General features: G+C 43.0%; 2 protein-coding genes across 2 annotated transcripts in view; both read left to right on the top strand.

The window, feature by feature from the left end:
* Positions 1–17,499, top strand: LOC307240164 (ras-related protein Rab-6A). Its single transcript, XM_080013839.1, has 8 exons — positions 1–401; positions 1,678–1,736; positions 1,869–1,922; positions 3,326–3,431; positions 12,144–12,255; positions 13,403–13,496; positions 14,621–14,687; positions 17,016–17,499. The coding sequence occupies exons 1-8, from the start codon at positions 332–334 to the stop codon at positions 17,078–17,080; spliced, it is 627 nt and encodes a 208-aa protein (XP_079869965.1). The 5' UTR covers positions 1–331; the 3' UTR covers positions 17,081–17,499.
* Positions 15,853–19,169, top strand: part of dnajb13 (DnaJ heat shock protein family (Hsp40) member B13) — a 14,497-nt gene continuing 11,180 nt past the window's right edge. Inside the window, exon 1 of the mRNA XM_080013838.1 lies at positions 15,853–15,875. The gene's annotated coding sequence lies outside the window, so the exon portion shown is untranslated. The remainder of the gene's footprint in view (positions 15,876–19,169) is intronic.

Genomic DNA, 19,169 nt, shown 5'->3' on the forward strand with positions numbered 1-19,169 from the left:
CCCCGAACAGAGGCGACGGAACTAATATAGTTCGGAGGTAGAGACTACGGAGTCGGAATCACCGAGTTCCAAGTTGAAACGCAACGCAGCACTAGTCCGGCGGCTAGACGTCTCAGTGGCAGTATTACTTGTTTAAACTCAGCCACAGTTGGTCCTAAGTTTTCTCTGGAGTATTTTTAGGTTTAAAGGCGACTGTAAAGTGTTTCATCCGACGCCAGGTCGCCCAGCACAGAGCTGGGAACCCGCACCACGTCACACACCAGCACACTAAGTTATCTGACAGCTGGTTAGCTAGCAGAAGCTAGCATTAGCTAGCTAGCTGGTTTTAAACATGTCCTCGGCCGGAGACTTCGGGAACCCTCTGAGGAAGTTCAAGCTGGTGTTCCTGGGGGAGCAGAGCGGTGGGTTGAATCTGAACGTTGTCTGAAGAGAACCGTGCTCAGGCGAATATTAACTTTAATACCGTGTAGTTATGTGGTTAACAAGATGGTTAATTAGGTAAACTTGGAATGGTGATGGCTCGGTGACTGACTTCTGTGCCAACAACTTCAGCGCATGATATAACAACAGTATAGTTTATATATAATCATTTTCAGACTTGTTGGATAATCACCATTACCACATAATATTCTTATTTGTCTACTTTAATTGTTAAGTTCCAAATGTACCACCTGTTCAAGTGGGCAAGTTTATTAGATTAACTCTTTGTTTTAATACAACATTTATTCGCAAAGCATCTTTCAGACACACCATGCGACTCTAAGGGCTTAACATTAATATATATGGTGATAAAAAAACCCACAATAAAAAATGTAAAATGCATTGCATAACAATACCCAATTCAGTTTCGTGTCACCAATTTGGACATCAAAGGATCATAATTAGTCCTCAGCAAATGATTCATCATTATCATTAATCGTTATTTCCCTTGAATTGTTGTTCTCGAACTACTGGTGTAATTACCCTCAGTAGTTTAGGCCCTTTTCATTTGAGTCACTGTCATTGCTCATCGATTCTCCACGAATGATTTATCTTCAATTACTGCTCTTGAATTCAATTGATTGTCATGATAGTTTAGTTTAGATCCCTTCCTCCGCAAATTCCTCTGGTGGTGCTTGTAACATTTCCAAACACGTCCTTCAGTGCTGAACGATTACAGCACACACACACACACATGGTCTTCAAAATCACTGATCTCACTCATATCTGTACTCATACTCTGCACCCCCCAAAAACCTTGTCTGTGCATATCTAGATATGTGTATCAGATCATCTTCATCTCTTCTGCTTAATCTTCTCTATCAGATCATCTTCATCTCTTCTGCTTAATCTTCTCTACTAGGACATGTAGACCACGGTGGACACTTTTTACTTGTCAGCTTCCCAAATATCCATTCAAAGCAGAAAAAATAACATTAAGTGTAACCAATGTTTATTTATCATCCATGGAGGGCAATAATAAAGTAGTGAAAAATAGCAGGGGAAATAACCAATAAGCCAGTAGAATGTACTATATCGGATGTCATGACATTTCACTGCATATATGTATGACCGTATGTATATGTATGTGACAAATAATCTCTTGAACTTGAACTTGAACTATATCTGTCAAGTGGCATTCCTCTACACCCACCCACCTAATGGATTTCAGCTCCGTATTTTGTTTTGTTTTTTTAGTGGGGAAGACATCTCTGATTACCAGGTTTATGTATGACAGCTTTGACAACACCTACCAGGTGAGACTAGTACCTCTGTCTGTATCTGCTACTAAGCTCATTAAAATAATAATAATCTCATATTAAGATGTAAATTGTCTGAACAAGCTTACTGCATATGAGACAAATTTTATACTTTTTTCTTTCTTTCAGGCAACCATAGGAATAGATTTCCTGTCAAAAACAATGTACCTTGAAGACAGAACGGTAAGTTAACCTGCTTCTACTCTTATCTTAATTCATCACCATTAATCAATGGTTGTGTTAAAAAAAACAAAACTGAATTAAAACAAAAAGTCTGATTCTGATAATTGACTTGTTGGAATTTTCTTTTCGGTTAATGTTTGTTGTTAATATACTGTCTAAACAACATCCATGCACTAGAGCTCTCACAATTATTTCATAATTGCCTTATCGCAATTATCTGAGCAAGTCGCAATTATCTTTTTTTTTTTTTTTTTTTTTTTTTTTTTAATTGGCCTACAATTCCTTCATCCAAATTTAAGGGAACATTTAAACAAATGTTAAAGTTGTAAAGAATAGAATGTGAATTAAACTAATGGTGGGTTTCCGTCAGTTGGGTTGAAGTGACCGTCTACCCAAAATTTGTTCCAAAATTCAATGTCAATAGAAAGTACTTATGTAATTATTAGACATGTATTATAACTCTTAATTAAAATTTAAATCACAATTATTTGTATGACATTTGATCGTAAATTACTATTTCATGATTGTGACAGTCCTACTTGGCACTCTTCAATGTTTTGTCTACTTTAGTGGCCTTTTATTCACCATTAGTGGGCAGCCCACTCACTAATGGTGAATAACCGCCCACTAAAAATCTACAATGAAATGTGAAAATGAATGTAATAAAACCACAAGTGCAACATAAGTTTCCTGCGGCCAGAGAATAATCTGTAGGTCCCTGGTTCCTGGTTGTTCAAAATTCCACACAGTGGAAAGTTCCAGTGAGTTGAAAGGTGACTCACTCTGGGATTTAGGGCTGGGATTGTGATGAGACAAGATATCCTCTAGGATTTTGCTATCGTGATGTTGTGATATAGTTACATGTGTTTAAGGCTGAATTAGAGTAAAGTTATATAATATTCTGAACTTCATAGATTGTTCTAATCAATACCTCTAACTGCTTGGTCATTGTGGGAGTCTCTAACCACCACTAGGGGTTTAGGGGGAAGACAGTCTTTCTGGCACTAGGGAACCAACTATTTATATTCCTAATTTTTTGGGGATTCTCACCAATGGAACAAGTTACGAAACATTGTTGGCTCTCTGACAGGACGCCTTGTTACTCGACTCACTTTGCTTGTGTTTCACTTATAAACAATGTTCTTCCTCTCCTTCCTTTCTCACCCATCTGATTCTATCCATACCTACATTAAAAAGAATGACCTTACTTGATCAAGAGCGGAGAGAGGCAATGACAAGTGAAGGAAGATTTGTTTTTATTTTATTCTTTTCGCATCAAAACATCTCTCTTTTGTCTCAATAAAAAAAAAAATCGTTTTTGCCTTCAGTTCTTATAATTTTTTCATTTTTTCTTTTTGTCTTTCTTTTTTTTTCTTTTTTATCTCTTTCCAACCCACCCATAGATCAGGTTGCAGTTATGGGACACGGCGGGGCAGGAGCGCTTCCGCAGCCTCATCCCAAGTTACATCCGAGACTCTGCCGCTGCTGTCGTAGTGTACGACATCACAAGTAGGTACAGTTACATAATCTGTGTGCATAACCTCTGTTATAGTCAACCTGGGAAAAGCGCTTTAGTCTTAAAAAAGCCTTATGTCTTTATAGGTACATTCACATATATTTCCATCATGCAAAAAGTATTTGATACAACTTATCAAATGTTATAGGTTAGGAATGGAACCTTAGGTTTGCTGTTTCAAACATGAACATGATTTGCAAAGAATCAAACTGGACAAACCGCAGTTCCGCAATACAAATGAAAGCCATTTCCTACAATCTAGTGTTGTTCAAAGTGAGTAGGGATGCATCGACTGTGAAATTCTGGACCGATACCGATGTTGAAAATAACAATTTGGCGATTGCCGATACCAATGTTTTCCGTGTTTCCCTGAACGCAGCATCACTTACAGTTTTCAGAGTCCAATGAACGCAGCATCACTTCCTGCTTGGAGCTCTGCAGAGAGCTATGTCCACATCTTCTGAAATCGATCGTGCATGGCGTCGTTCTCTCAGACGGATAAAATAATAATGATAATAAAAAATGCTACATGGGTCACCAAATATACTTTGGCAGCCGTTAATATACCTGGGCGGCCCACCCAAGTCAAGTCTCCACTACTCACAAAAAGTTAGGGATATTCGGCTTTCGAGTGAATTTTCAGGATGAACCTAAAATGCACTATAACCTTTATAGGTGTACTTAATTTGACCTTTTCTCAACTTTTGAATGCACATGTCCAACTGTTCAATGTTTCAGTACTTTTTCCACAACTTGCTGTTCTCTGACAAAGAGCTGAACGGTAAAATTCACAACAGGTGTTTGATCCATGAATCGACCAATACATTTCCTGGTTCAATTAGAATTGGTATTTAAACAGTCCTCTTCATAATGCTGTTCACATTTTTACATCATGAGACCAAGACAACACCTAACAATTGATGAACAGTACCTCGCCATTGCGAGGCTTCAAACAGGATGTTCTCAGAGGGAAGTGGCCACTGAACCTAGAGTGTCACAGAGTGTCATCAGCAGGTTGCAACAGAGATACAGAGAGACTGGAAGAGTCACAGAAAGGCATAGAAGTGGACGTCCTTTGGCCACATCCCACACTGATGACCGCTTCAAGATTCAAGATTTTTATTTGTCACATACATATACATACTTCCATACATATATGCAGTGAAATGTAATGCAACGCACCCGGTGATAGCACACAATAAGTCCTAGGAAAAAGTACTAAAATAAAATAAAAAGTAGAAAATTCCTTTATATAGACCGACTAACTGACTCCTAAAATGTAATACAGTAAGTGGAATACTTATAGAATAAGATAAAAAATATATAGAATAAAATACAATAAAAAATAAATTGAAATAAAATGGAATAGGTAGAAGGAATATGCCTATGTATATACAGATATGTGCATTTAAAGTGGCATGTGAATTAAAGTGGCATGTGAATGTGAATAGTGTGAGGTAGTGTTTGGGATAATACAGCACAGTATACAACAGTACGGCGCAGCAATACGGCATCACGAACAACCCTGAACAGTGACACAGTATGCGGTACAGTATGCTACATACAGTACAGTAGGTAGTGGAGCCTAGTGCATGGCTCAGTTAGGACCCCTGGTGAGGTCAGCATTGACAGTTCTAATGGCTTGAGGGAAGAAACTCCGTCTCAGTCTCTCTGTTCTCGCTGCGTGACTGCGGAAGCGCTTGCCTGACCGCAGCAGCTGAAACAGTCCGTTGTTGGGGTGATGAGGATCCTTCATGATCCTACGGGCTCTGCTACTACACCTCCTGGTGTATAACTCCTGCAAGGGGGGGAGGGTAGTTCCAGTGGTACGTTCAGCTGAACGCACCACCCTCTGCAGGGCCCGCCTGTCCTGGGCAGTACAGTTCCCAAACCAGGCAGTGATGTTGCCTGTCAGGATGCTCTCCACTGCTCCAGAGTAGAAGGACTTGAGGATCCTCACCGAGACCCGGAATTTCCTCAGCTGCCTGAGGTGATAGAGACGCTGCCTCGCCTTTCTCACCAGAGTGTCTGTATGAACAGTCCATGTTAAGTCCTCTGTGATGTGGACTCCCAGGTATCTGAAGCTGCTCACCCTATCGACAGAAGTCCCATTAATCCACAAGGGCGCGTGCGTCCTCGATTGTGATCCACGCCTAAAGTCCACAATCAGCTCCTTGGTTTTGCTGACGTTCAGGTGGAGGCTGTTGTCCTGGCACCAGAGTGACAGGTCAGCCACCTCCTCGCGGTAGGCCTTCTCATCGCAGTCGGTGATCAGGCCCACGACCACGGTGTCGTCAGCAAACTTGATGATGGTGTTGGAGCTGGACCTGGCCACACAGTCATGTGTGTACAGGGAGTACAGTAGGGGGCTGAGGACGCAGCCCTGGGGGATCCTGTATTCAGGGTGAGGGAGCTTGACATGTACTTCCCCACCTTGACCACCTGGGGGCGGCCTGTGAGGAAGTCCAGGATCCAGGTGCACAGCGGAGCATTCAATCCTAGCTCCAACAACTTGACAGCCAGTCTGGTGGGGACTATGGTGTTGAAAGCTGAACTATAATCAATGAACAGCATTCTCACATAGGCCCCCTTCTGGCCATCCAGGTGCGTGAGCGTGGTGTGCAGTACCTGGGAGACCGCGTCATCCGTGGATCTGTTCTGCCGGTACGCGAACTGCAACGGGTCCAAGGTGCGGGGGAGGGAGACGCAGATGTAATCCTTAATCAGCCTCTCGAAACACTTCATGACCACCGAGGTGAGGGCCACCGGACGGTAGTCATTCAGGCAGGTTGGAGAGGCGATCTTCGGGACAGGAACGACGGTGGACCTCTTGAAACAGGATGGGACCACTGATTCAGCCAGGGAGATGTTGAATATTGTGGTGAACACCGGAGCTAGCTGGTTAGCACAGGTCTTCAGTACTCGCCCAGATATGCCGTCTGGGCCCGTAGCTTTCCTGGTGTTCACCCACATCAAAGCCCTCCTGACCTCGTGCACGGACACTGAGTGTGCGCGCTCGTCCCCAGCGGTATAGCTCCAATTAGCCGGCGAGCTAGCGGTGCTGCTGCCAGACTCGAACAGCGCATAAAAGGAGTTCAGTTGGTTGGCCAGGGAGGCGTCCACACTCGTGGCTGGGGAGGAGCTGCTCTTGTAGTTTGTTATTGTTCGCAGCCCCTCCCACAAGCGTCTTGTGTCCCCCCGCTCCATCTGCAGCTCCACGGTGTCTCTGTACGTCCGTTTGGCGTCCCTCACCGCCCTCCGCAGATTGTACGACGCCGCTTTGTAATTGTCCATGTTACCAGATACAAGTCCGTCATTGTAAGCGGCCGTGCGCGCATTCAGAGCGCAGCGGATGGATTTATCAACCCATGGTTTCTGGTTTGGAAATATCCGAACTTTCACCGTGGGAACGATTTCATCCGCTGGCGTAGCCACAAAACTCACTACAACCTCCGTAAACTCGCTGACGTCACTTGAACTCGCTTGGAACACGTCCCAGTCTACGTCAGTCAGAGCGTCCTGAAGCGCAGCCTCTGATTGGTCCGTCCACCGCTTCAGTTCCCTCGTCATCACCAGATCCCGCGCGATCAGAGGCCTGTAAACAGGAAGCAGCGAGATCGCGGCGTGATCTGATTTCCCGAAAGCAGGGAGCGAGACGGTCTTGTATCCGTTCTTGTAAGGAGTGTAACAATGGTCCAGAGTTCTGTCTCCCCTGGTGGCACACGTGATGTGTTGGTGGAAATTCGGCAGAACTTTTTTCAGGTTGGCCCTGTTAAAGTCCCCAGTCACCACCACAGCCGCGTCGGGATGTCTGTTCTGAAATCCGCACAACACATCGTACAGAACCGACAGAGCTGCATCGGTGTCCGCTTGCGGTGGGATATAAACGGCTGTAATGATGACCGTGCTGAATTCCCGGGGGAGATAAAATGGACGGCATAGTATGGTCAGCTGTTCCAGGTTCGGCGAGCAGGAGTGGGAGAGGAATTTGGTGTTGTTGGCGTTACACCAGCGGTTGTTTACCATTAGGCAGACGCCTCCACCTTTGGATTTCCCCGACTCTCCCGTTCTGTCGCCGCGGAACACAGAGAAGGCCTCGGCTGGACGTATGGCTTCATCCGGCACCAGTGGGGTCAGCCATGTTTCCGTCAGGCAGAGGACGCAACAGTTCCTCGTGTCACGCTGGAATTGAATCCTCGCTCGAAGTTCATCCATCTTGTTCTCCAGGGACTGGACGTTAGCAAGAAGGATGCTTGGCAGAGGTGGACGGTAAGGTTGCGTCCTCATTCTGACCCGAATGCCGCCTCGTTTACCTCGGTGCTTCCTCCGTGGGCCGGCTCGTGGAACAGCGACTCCATTTTTGTTGTTGTTGCGAGTGTTCCCGCGTAGGATTTCCGCCGGCCACTCTGCTCCCACGGATAAAAAGTCCCAAAGTTGTTCGTTTAGGGAAATTTTTATATCCATGAGTGCATCGCGGCCGTATGAGTTAATTGTTGATGTTTTTCTGGTGAACATTGTGATTAAAAAAAGGAAAAAAATACTAAAGAGTAAGAAAGTTACTGGAGCGCCGGCGCAGGCGACCGCTAGGGGCGGCGCCACTATCGCCACATCATTGTGAACAGTGCCCTGCGGAACCGGATGATGAATGCCACTCAACTCCAGGCACATTTAAGGGAGGTGAGAGGCATCCAAGTGTCACGTCAGACGATTCGAAACCGTTTACATCAGCTTGGTCTGCGTGCTAGACGACCTCCAAGGGTACCTGACCACACCACCAGGCACAGCCATCATCGTCTTGCATGGGCCAGGGAGCATTTAGGCTGGACGGGGGACCAGTGGGCCTCAGTGCTGTTCTCTGATGAAAGTCGATTCACGTTGAGCAGAAATGATGGCCGCCACGATGTTGGAGATGTCAAGGAGAGCGCTATGCATCAGCCACTGTTGTCACCAGATGAGCCTTTGGTGGTGGTGGTGTTACAGTGTGGGCAGGTGTGTCTAGTCAATACAGAACTGCCCTACACTTTGTGAATGGTACAGTGACAAGCCCATACTACCTGAATTACATCATTAATCCAGTCATTGTGCTCCTGCATGAACAACACAGGCCTAATTTCATCTTCATGGACGACAATGTTCCAGCTCATCGAGGTAGCATCATTAGGGAACGGCTGCTGGAGACTGGGGTACCTCAAATGGAGTGGCCTGCACTTTCTCCAGACCTGAATCCCACAGAAAACCTATGGGATCAGCTGAGTCGCCATGTAGAGGCTCGTAACTCTGAACCTTTTTTTTTTTACATTTTCCATAAATGTCACCCGAAAGCCAAATATCCCTAATAATTTGTGAGTAGTGTACGTGTGATGTAGGAGCCAAAGCGCCTTAGACGTGTGTGTTAATTATATATTCAAGTGTTTACATTGACATTATACGTAGAAATTATATTTACATAGATCACACAGTTTTAGAACTGTACTGGTAATGATGTTTCCAATAGACGAGTTTAGAAAGCACATTTTTTTTAATTTTTTTTTTTTAAGTCCTTACTTTTGTTTCGTTATTCCAAATACAAAGTCATTGCACTTTTAACCTCTTTGTCCCTCTCCAGTTTCCGTAGTCCAAGCTGCGAATTGACCCTTTTTGTCCTTCCAGTCGCTCCATACTTCCTCACATACACACTTACAGGGTTTAGCTTTAGCCGCTCCTGCTAAAAGCATGTTCCGCTTTTCTCTCGTTCGAGCTGCTCTTTGAGTAATTTTTCTCCTTTAATGGGTCGGGAGAGTCAGCAGTGTTTTCGAGGCAGACCAATACAGTTTTCTTACTGTAGTTGTAGTTGCGTGATTTAAGGAATTATTACCTAACTTTGGATTTACTCAGGTTAAAGAAGATTTCGTTGTGGACTTATTTTGTTACCTGTGCAACTTGTGGAATACACTTTTGTGCACCTTTTTTTTTTTACACCGGAGTCATGTGGAAGTATTTTCTAAGAAGAGCGCGATACACACCCGTAACCAGCTGTTTCAACTACCACCTAAACGACCGTCAGCTCCCACATGTGGGAAACACTGGATAAACAGCGGCTACTGCCATTGGTGAATGTCTTATTTGCCAATAGGCAGATGGCAGTCAACAAGAAAAATATCGGTTGATACCAATGTACGGCCGGTAAATTGGTGCATCCCTAAAAAGTCATAATTCTTTCTCTCAAAAATATAGAGAGCTGGCTGAAAACTTGGCCTGGGTGACTCTTTTCAGGTGTGACAACATCTGAATGGATCCTGCGTAAAAAGCACAACCCACCCTTTAATTATGCTTGTTGCAGCTTGGGAGGATCACCTCCATAAGGCTTTCTTGCGGATGCAGGGATGCGGATTCAGTCCTGGACGTACAACAGTGGACCAGCTCTTTACCCTTGCAGGGTTGCTGGGGGGGTCGTGGGAGTTTGCCCATCCAGTCTACATGTGTTTTGTGGACCTGGAGAAGGCTTTCGACTGTGTCCCTCGGGGGATCCTGTGGGGTATCCTGTGGGGGGTACTGAGGGAGTATGGGGTACCGGGGCCATTGGTACGAGCCATCCGGGCCTTGTACAACCAAAGTGAGAGCTGTGTTCGCATTCTCGGCACAAAGTCAAACACGTTCTCAGTGGGTGTTGGACTCCGCCAAGGTTGCCCCTTGTCCCCGACTCTGTTTGTGATATTCATGGACAGGATCTCAAGGCGTAGCCGAGGTGAGGAAAGTGTCCGGTTTGGGAACCTCAGAATTGCATCTCTGCTTTTTGCAAATGATGTGGTTTTGTTGGCTTCATCAGACGGTGACCTCCAGCACGCACTGGGGTGGTTTGCAGCCGAGTGTGAAGCGGTTGGGATGAGAGTCAGCACCTCCAAGTCTGAGGTCATGGTTCTCTGCCGGAAAACGGTGGATTGCTCCCTCCGGGTCGGGAGCGAGTTGCTGCCCCAATCAGAATCAGAAATACTTAAATAATCCCAGGGGGAAATTACTAAGTTACTAATTAAAAGTGAAGGAGTTCAAGTATCTCGGGATCTTGTCCACAAGTGAGGGGAAAATGGAGCATGAGATGGACAGGCCGATCGGTGCAATATCAGCAGTGACGCGGCCGTTGTACCGGACCGTTGTGGTGAAGAGGGAGCTGAGGCAGAAGGCAAAGCTCTCAATTTACCAGTCCATCTATGTCCCAACCCTCACCTATGGTCATGAGCTTTGGGTAGTGACCGAAAGAACAAAATCGCGAATACAATCGGCCGAAATGAGTTTCCTCCGTAGGCTGGCTGGGGTCAGCCTTAGAGATAGGGTGAGGAGCTTGGACATCCGGAGGGAGCTCGGAGTAGAGTCGCTGCTACTTCACGTCGAAAGGAGCCAGTTAAGGTGGCTCGGGCATCTGATCAGGATGCCTCCTGGGTGCCTTCCCTTGGAGGTTTTCCAGGCATATCCAACTGGTAGGAGACCACGGGGTAGACCCAGAACGCACTGGAGGGATTACATATCCCAGCTGGCCTGGGAACGCCTCGGGGTCCTCCAGGAGGAACTGGAAAACGTTGCCGGGGAGAAGGGGGCCTGGAGCTCCCTGTTCAGCCTGCTGTCACCACCTCCAGATAAATGGAGGAAAATGGATGGATGGATTTTTTGTCAATGCAGGACTTTACGACCTGCATTGACAAGACTCGCAACACTTTTCTTATTCGTCAGAGTCAAGTTTCCAAGCGGCAACAAGAGACAAAGAATCGACTATACTGTCCTCATCCACTGTCTTGGATAGCTCCCCATTCGCTAGTTCCCCCTTGTGGTTCACTATACTTAGTGCTTAGCATTATTGGGACATACGGAGGGCATATGGAGGGCCAAAATACTCAATCAATAATTAAATAAATAGATTTATAAACATTCCAATTATTATTCTAATTTAATAATATACACAATACTATTACATAATACTGCTGTCTTAAAAAATATATTTCATAATAAAACTTATTCTGAATAATAGGCTTAAATTCCCAATATGTACCCCAATGAGCTTTTTCATAATAAAAAGGTTTTAACTAGGATGTTTGAGTCTTTGTTACAAATTTTCAAGATCTTAAGACAATCAGAAGGATCTCTTTTGTTTTAAGGGTTGTTGAAAACGTGCTCCCGTCACCGGCAGTCATTTAATCTGGGATGGTCAGAAACTCTTGTGATCCGACCCTTGTGATAGAATATCAGGTTGGTTTGATATTATCTCAAGTCTCGGCTTCTATAGTGTGAGCTTGAATCGCAAGATGTGTTATCCACTATTATCACCGTCCTTCTAATTCCTATTGTGTGTACACTTTTGTGATGGGGGGAAAAAAATCTTTAAATGTGTTATTTTAGGATGAGAGAAGTTTTTTGAAAGTCTTGGTGTATCCGTGCCATTTTTAGGAAGTTGTTTTGTTCTCTCTGGGAACCTTGTTACAGGTCACAGTTCTTAGGGCCTAACGCGAACATTTCCAGAGAGTAATATAAATTTAGTTATAAAAAAAAAAAAAAAAAATACTATATATATATATATATAATTTCAACCGCATTATGGAAATGAAATCCTATTGCTGCATGGTGCTACTACTTTAATGTAGCTCTTGTATTCCTGCCCCGGCCACAGCTCTGCACTCCCGCTCATGTTGATGATCTCTATAAATACTGAGCCCCCTTCCTCCTCACCTTCTTCTGTGTAGACGTCAACTCTTTCCAGCAAACGACAAAATGGATTGATGATGTCAGAACTGAGAGGGGAAGTGATGTCATCATTATGTTGGTTGGAAACAAGACGGACCTTGCAGACAAGAGGTAGGCTGTTGATTCCTTAGTGCCTGTGGTGGACGGCTCTCCCCGCTCCCCTGGGAAGATACTATTGATGCCATTGATTGTGACTGTTGGCCGGTCAATACCTACTTCCTATAACCTTCTGATTACTCAGAATGCTAATCTTTGCCCTTTAAAGATGTCAGAGCTGAGACTTCTCAGCTCATTTCACAGGTACACTGTAGATGGGCCCCACCACCTTTTCTCTCCTATCCTTCCTGTAAAGTGTTATACAGTGCAGCAGGTTTATGCAGTTATTAGAGATGGCATTATACCACTTTTCTTTTTCCGATACTGAATATCTGCAGATACTGATCCCAATCTGATATTTTTTCTCTTTAATAGCTAGAGCTTTAAATTAGCAATTTTATTGATGTGCTTTGCTTAAGATGGCCATCTATAAGCACCATGCTCAAACTGTTCAAACAAAGAAATGCATAGCAAGAACCTATGTGAATTGCGCCCAAAATTGCTGCTTTGTTTTATTCATTATTAAGTTGCTTTCACACAAAAAACTGAAACACTCAAAGTGTGAATTAGTGCAACATTTGAGCATTTAAAACAAAATATTATGGCCCGGTATTGGGCGGGATTATATTATTATAATATTATACATTATTATACTATTATATTATTCAATTTGATTTTGATACAAAGGTTCACGATTTGCTGCAATATCGATTCAATCTGATATTGATGAGATATTTCATGATAAGATTCTTTATTGATATTTTGGAATTTTCTACATAATGAGAATGTGGCATATGTGAATTACCAAAATATTTCACAGAACAAATAGTCCATTGTAGAAATTCAATGAGTCAATGTTAAAATGTCTTTAAATATTTTTTTATATTATAATTGTTCTTTTTGTTATTATTACTGTAGTACTGTTTTTATCACATGGCCTACATTAATTATCGCAACAGCAATGTCGTAAAAGCTTTTCTCTGATACAGGCTAGATTTGTGAGGGGATTGGATCAGATTCTTACTTTTCTTCCCTCTGATATCTGATCCAGCACTGTTTGCTTTGCTATATCTGGTTAGCAATGATCACTTCCAGTGGCAGTTGTAAGGATTGACTGTGACATGCTATCATAATGTGAAACCCCTTTACCCCTTTACCGCAGGCAAGTAGCTATTGAGGAGGGCGAGCGGAAGGCCAAAGAACTAAATGTAATGTTTATTGAGACAAGCGCTAAAGCAGGCTACAACGTAAAGCAGGTGAGTGCGCGTGACGAGTCGTGCTTGCCGTCCTTGCTGCAGGTGCTGCCACTGTGCGTGCGCTCCACAGGTCACCCATCACGCTACAGTTTAAAGGTCAAATTTCAAAAATAGTTCCTCGAAATTTGATTTTTTCACAGAAGTTCAGTTAATTGTCCTTGATTTGACAATTGAGTATTTGTCCTCCCCCAAAAAGTTTTTCATTGAATTGCAAAGTAATATGAAGCCAGCTGCTTCTACTGTCGAGCTCAGTGTGGCACCCTGATGTAGAACAGTATGTTGAGTGACGCTTGGACGTGAGCAGAGGTGGCCAGCGCAGCAAGAAGGGGAACGACTGACTGAATGCCCCTAAACATCCTCACACACTACTCCGTGTGTGTGTGTGTGTGTGTGTGTGTGTGTGTGTGTGTGTGTGTGTGTGTGTGTGTGTGTGTGTGTGTGTGTGTGTGTGTGTGTGTGTGTGTGTGTGTGTGTGTGTGTGGTCACTCACCGTAGACAGATAATGACAGAGGAGGGAGAGCAGAGAGCAAAAGAGATGAATGTTCTGTTTATTGAGACAAGTGAGTGCAAAGACTACAATAGCTACAATGTCAAACAGGTAGAGCTTGTGCAAGTTTGTAGAAAGCTTCCTGCTCACTATCATGCTTGTTTGCAAAACAATAATAATAATGTTCAAAGAGCAATCATGTTCAAAATCACAACCAAGACAAACATAAACTTAGGTGTTGAGACCGTGAAGTCTCATGGGAAATCTTTTAATTTACTTATTTTCAATTAACTTCCATTCATTCAAAAATGTTCTGAAGCAGCGTCTTGCGGCCATTAGCCAAACTGCAGTTTAAAGCACCTCTTCATTGGCTTCAAAGGATGCAATGGTTGCCACTTGATTTATATCCTGTAATTGTACGTTAAATAAGACCATACACACTGCCCAGCTTAAATCACTGCCTGGAAAAAACTGGACTTTGATCCTGAAACTTGGCTATCTTCTGGACATGTAAACGTGTAGTGACATGCATACGCAACGATAATATATAAACCACAGGTCTGATGTTCTGCTTGCATCTTGAAGGTTGCCATTGTATTCTGTCTTGCAGAACTGATCCATCTTCTTGTTCCTACAGCTTTTCCGGCGTGTGGCTGCTGCTCTCCCTGGGATGGATACCACGCAGGATAAGGGCAGAGAAGACAGTATCCTTACTTTACACATAAGTACCAGTGTGTCATCCACAACATTACATATTTAGCCTATGTTAGGTATGTGTATATGTGACCCACCGCATTCTTTAGGGTCATTTGGCGGCTTTTGAGTTTTTTTTTTTTGTTTTTTTTTGCATCCTTTGAAAGTGGAGAATCAGAGCTTCCAAACAAGGTGTCACTTGTGCAAATCAAGCAAATATTTTTAAAGCTATGAGTTGTTAATGACAAAGGTGTGGCAAACTGTGATTCTGAGATAATCGCCTCCAAAGTTTTCCCCACACCAGGCTCATCCAGCTCCCAGAATGCAAATGGGGTTGGTGGACAAACAACGCCTCATGGCTACTTAACATACTACTGAATGGGCCAATCACGAACAGCTCAACAACACAACTCATTTTGTTTAAAAAAAAAAAAAAGCTTTTATTTAACAGTAAGAATATACATGTTTTATAAAAGTGGAATTATTTTGGTGTTTAAAAGTACGGACAACACAACAAAATGTAGAGTATCAATATTATGAGTCTCAGAAAATCTGAAATCTGGAAATTTGTCACCAACCTCAATGGACTTCATCACGTCATCAACTTCTTCCGTTGTAACAGCAAATGGAATCATCAGTCTCCTTCGGTGGTTCTTGAAAATATTCTGTTTCATCGTCACATTAAGTTTAAAATCCACTGTTTGAAATGTTCTCCAAGTCAGGAGTAATATCAGATTCAGCATCGCTGTCATTCTCCGCTTCGCCGTTGGAGAACTGACTATTATCGTGGAAAATGAAGTCCAGTACGCGCTGCTAACACTGACTTGGATCTATCCCACTGGTCAGATTAAGGTCCGAAATATGATTCAGAGCTTCCACCACCCGCTACGCGTAATCTATAACGATACGGAGTAGAAAGTTCTCACAGACAAGTGAGACTGAAACACCCCCGTGCTGCGCTTTAACTGTCTGTATACGGAAGTGACGTAGGTGCGTTTCTTCGTCTTCTTCTTCTACGCCCTTTTTACAACTGTAGCTCTGTGTGTGTAAAAGTATTAAGATTTAAAGGTTGAATTCTAACAAAACGGTTTCACATAATGACTTCACATCACATGGAATATGGATGAATGATCTTCACCTGGAGGCTCGCATTAAAGGAAATCGTCGATCGGCGTTATTCAGCGCTGTTCCGCGTCCCGGTAAGTGAACTGCGTTACCCCATGTAATCTAAAGGGAATATTTAATTCCACGTTTTTACTTTTTTTCTACTATTTATAAATCAAACTCGCTTTTGAAAATATGTTGAGAGATAAAAAAAACAAAAAACACAAAGGAACACGAATCTAGAAAAATCGAATTTTCCTTCAAGAATGTTTTTTTTTCCCAAGATGGTGAGTTTTGTTGTGGTGGGAATCATATATGCACTCACCGGCCACTTTATTAGGTACAACTGTTCAATAGCTAATCAGCCAATCACATGGCAGCAACTCATTGCATTTAGGCATGTAGACATGGTGAGGATGACTTGCTGAAGTTCAAACCGAGCATCAGAATGGGGAACAAAGGGGATTTTAGTGACTTTGAACGTGGCATGGTTGTTGGTGCCAGACAGGCTGGTCTGAGTATTTCAGAAACTGCTTACCTACTGGGATTTTCACGCACAACCCTCTCTGGGGTTTACAGAGAATGGTCCGAAAAAGAAAATATCCAGTGAGCGTCAGTTGTGTGGACGAAAATGCCTTGTCGATGTCAGAGGAGAATGGGCAGACTGGTTCGAGCGATAGAAAGGCAACAGTAACTCAAATAACCACTCGTTACAACCAAGGTATACAGAATACCATCTCTGAACGCACAACACGTCCAACCTTGAAGCAGATGGGCTACAGCAGCAGAAGACCACAACGGGTGCCACTCCTGTCAGCTGAGAACAGGAAACTGAGGCTACAATTTGCACAGGCTCCCCAAAAATGGACAAGAGAAGATTGGAAAAACGTAGCCTGGTCTGATGAGTCTCGATTTCAGCTGCAACATTCACATGGTAGGGTCAGAATTTGGCATAAACAACATGAAAGAATGGATCCATCCTGCCTTGTATCAACGGTTCAGGCTGGTGGATTTTCTGGTAGAGTGTGGCTGCAGAACGAAGCTGGCCATTTTCGCCTTATCTCAACGATGATTATTTTTCACACCCTTGTAATAATATGGCAGCCGAGTCTGAAATGGATTTGTTCCATGGCCATGTCGTTCCTCAAATAGTCAATCTGTGGCGGTATGAACCATGTACATTTTTGCCTGCCTTTCCCAATCTTTGTGCTTATTCCATAACTCCTGTAACCCAGTGATTGACATAAAGCTGGAGAAGCCACCAGAACAGCCGACCAGCGAAGGGGGCTGTTCCTGCTAACTCCCGACTCCTGTATCAAGCACCATCTCTTTCACTGACTTCTTCTCAAACCCAGTCTTTTCTTCTCTTCTGCACCTTTCAGTGTGCCCCCCCCACCACCCTTAACCTGGACCTTGCACCCACAACTCTTTATCCACCAGACTGGGAGACAACGCTACATCTGATAGTCCAACCAGTGAGACTTTCTAACATTAGGATGCCCTGAAAATGATTAATCACACTAATAGAATTCCACCCCCCCCCTTTTTTTTTTCTTCTCTATCTCCATGCTCCCTTGGGTATGACTTACGAACAGTCCACCTTTTGTCATTGAGCTACACTTTGAAAAACAACCTTTAACGAGCACTAAAGCGTTTTCATTATCATCCAATTGGTTGCTTTGAGTGAGAATGCTGTATCAATAAATAATATTACATTCAGATTTTCATGATCTTCATGGAAGTTTTAATAGATTAAAGCTTGTAAACAAAATTACTCTGGACTTCCAGAGAAGGTAAATGCCTAGTTTTAAAACTCAGAAGTGAGTTTTGGGTATGTCCATGAAAAAAAAGCTTGTGTTAGGCTTAAAAGCACAATGAGGATGTGGTGTTTTCAAAAAGCAAGAAAATATATTATTTAGGCTGTAAAATTTAAACGCTAAACCATCCATTATTGTAAAACAGTGTTTGTACAGATGCTTATATTCTATCTGGATAATATACAGGGGGAAACGGCGATCTGGAGAGATTTGGATTTTTCCTTGCGTTAACATGCAGAAGACCATGACGCAGTGAAGATGAGGTGGCAGCAGCAGCTGAGGATCTGTTTTTAAACAGACATTGAACCTGAGCTGCCGGTTTCCTCAGTTCTGTCAGTGGAGCCACATCCACCATAGCAACACCAGCGTGATCTGATGACTCACCCCACTGACTCACCCACAGCCACACCCTATCAGGCCAACATGACCACTGCAACACCCAAGCTGCCGTCCTTCTTCAGAGATCAGTTTTCTATTTTTTTTCTTTTCTTTTTTTTATTTTAAGAACTGTGCTTTTTTTTTTTTTTTTTTTTTCTAAATACTATAATAGAGGAAATATTGTTCTGATTATTAGTGTTTAAGAGAAAGATTTGAAATATTAAGAGTGTCCTAATCAATACAATAAGCTATTAAATGGTAGATATGCAGACGTGTTTAAAGGTTTAATCACAGAGGGTTTCCTTAACTTTAAGGTTTACCTAGTTTTGTCAAATTTGGCATGCAGCTATATGAACACTTTACACGTTTCTGTCCTTAGCTTAGTTTTGAGTTGAATTTTTTGTTAGTGATCTATTTTTCACATGTGTATTTCATCCACAGTGACTTGTAATATTTATTTCTGCTGGGTTTGTGTTCATTTTTTTTATGGCTGTTAATATTATTACTTTTGAGATGAGTCCTAAATTGCTAATAAAAGAAGCATCCACTAGGGCTACTTCATTATAGTTATAGTCAGTAGATGCCCAGGGAACTACTCCTGTATAATGTAGTGTCATTTCTCCATGTAGGAAAAAAGGTTGGCCCTGTTTTGTTAGTCTACCAGTTTATATCATAATGCCACATACACATCCCCTGTGGAGTGCACTATATGAAGATTTTCATACTTTCTATACTTTCCATAGCTGCTGACAATTCTTACCCATGTTGGCCATATGATAAATCAAACTGATTTAACTTCCTCTTTTACGATGTAAATATTTGAGCGGTGTCGTTTGTACTATTTGAGTAATCCACAATTCAGAGCTTGCAGATCAAGCTCCCACAGCATCATATTGTCTGAGTTGTGATGTCACAAAGAAAGGGGAGGGGGTAGCGTGCAAGGCTCTGTGGAGAATTCCACTAACACGTTTACATGTCTTTCCACGGAAACATGGAATTCTGAGCAAGTATATAAAGAAGTTCTTTCTCGGGTCTACTTCAGACGAACTTGAATGCAGAAGTGAAACGAAAGAACTTGAAGCAGAAGAACTTGAATGCAGCACAGGGCACAATACAATAACTTCTAGTGAAGCAAGGTGTATATTGTTGTCTAGAGTTCAATTTTATGGTTAAGGGAACTGGCAGCGCCGTTCA

The sequence above is a fragment of the Zeus faber genome, assembly GCF_960531495.2.
Source record: "Zeus faber genome assembly, chromosome: 14".
Lineage (NCBI taxonomy): Eukaryota > Metazoa > Chordata > Actinopteri > Zeiformes > Zeidae > Zeus > Zeus faber.

What these genes read in the sequence shown, in the direction of transcription:
- LOC307240164 (XM_080013839.1), top strand. Translation starts at nt 332, where the DNA reads ATGTCCTCGGCCGGAGACTTCGGGAACCCTCTGAGGAAGTTCAAGCTG. An exon ending in GTTCCTGGGGGAGCAGAGCG is followed by an intron (nt 402 to 1,677) that starts GTGGGTTGAATC and finishes TTGTTTTTTTAG; the next exon opens with TGGGGAAGACATCTCTGATT. An exon ending in GGATAAGGGCAGAGAAGACA is followed by an intron (nt 14,688 to 17,015) that starts GTATCCTTACTT and finishes CCTGTAACCCAG; the next exon opens with TGATTGACATAAAGCTGGAG.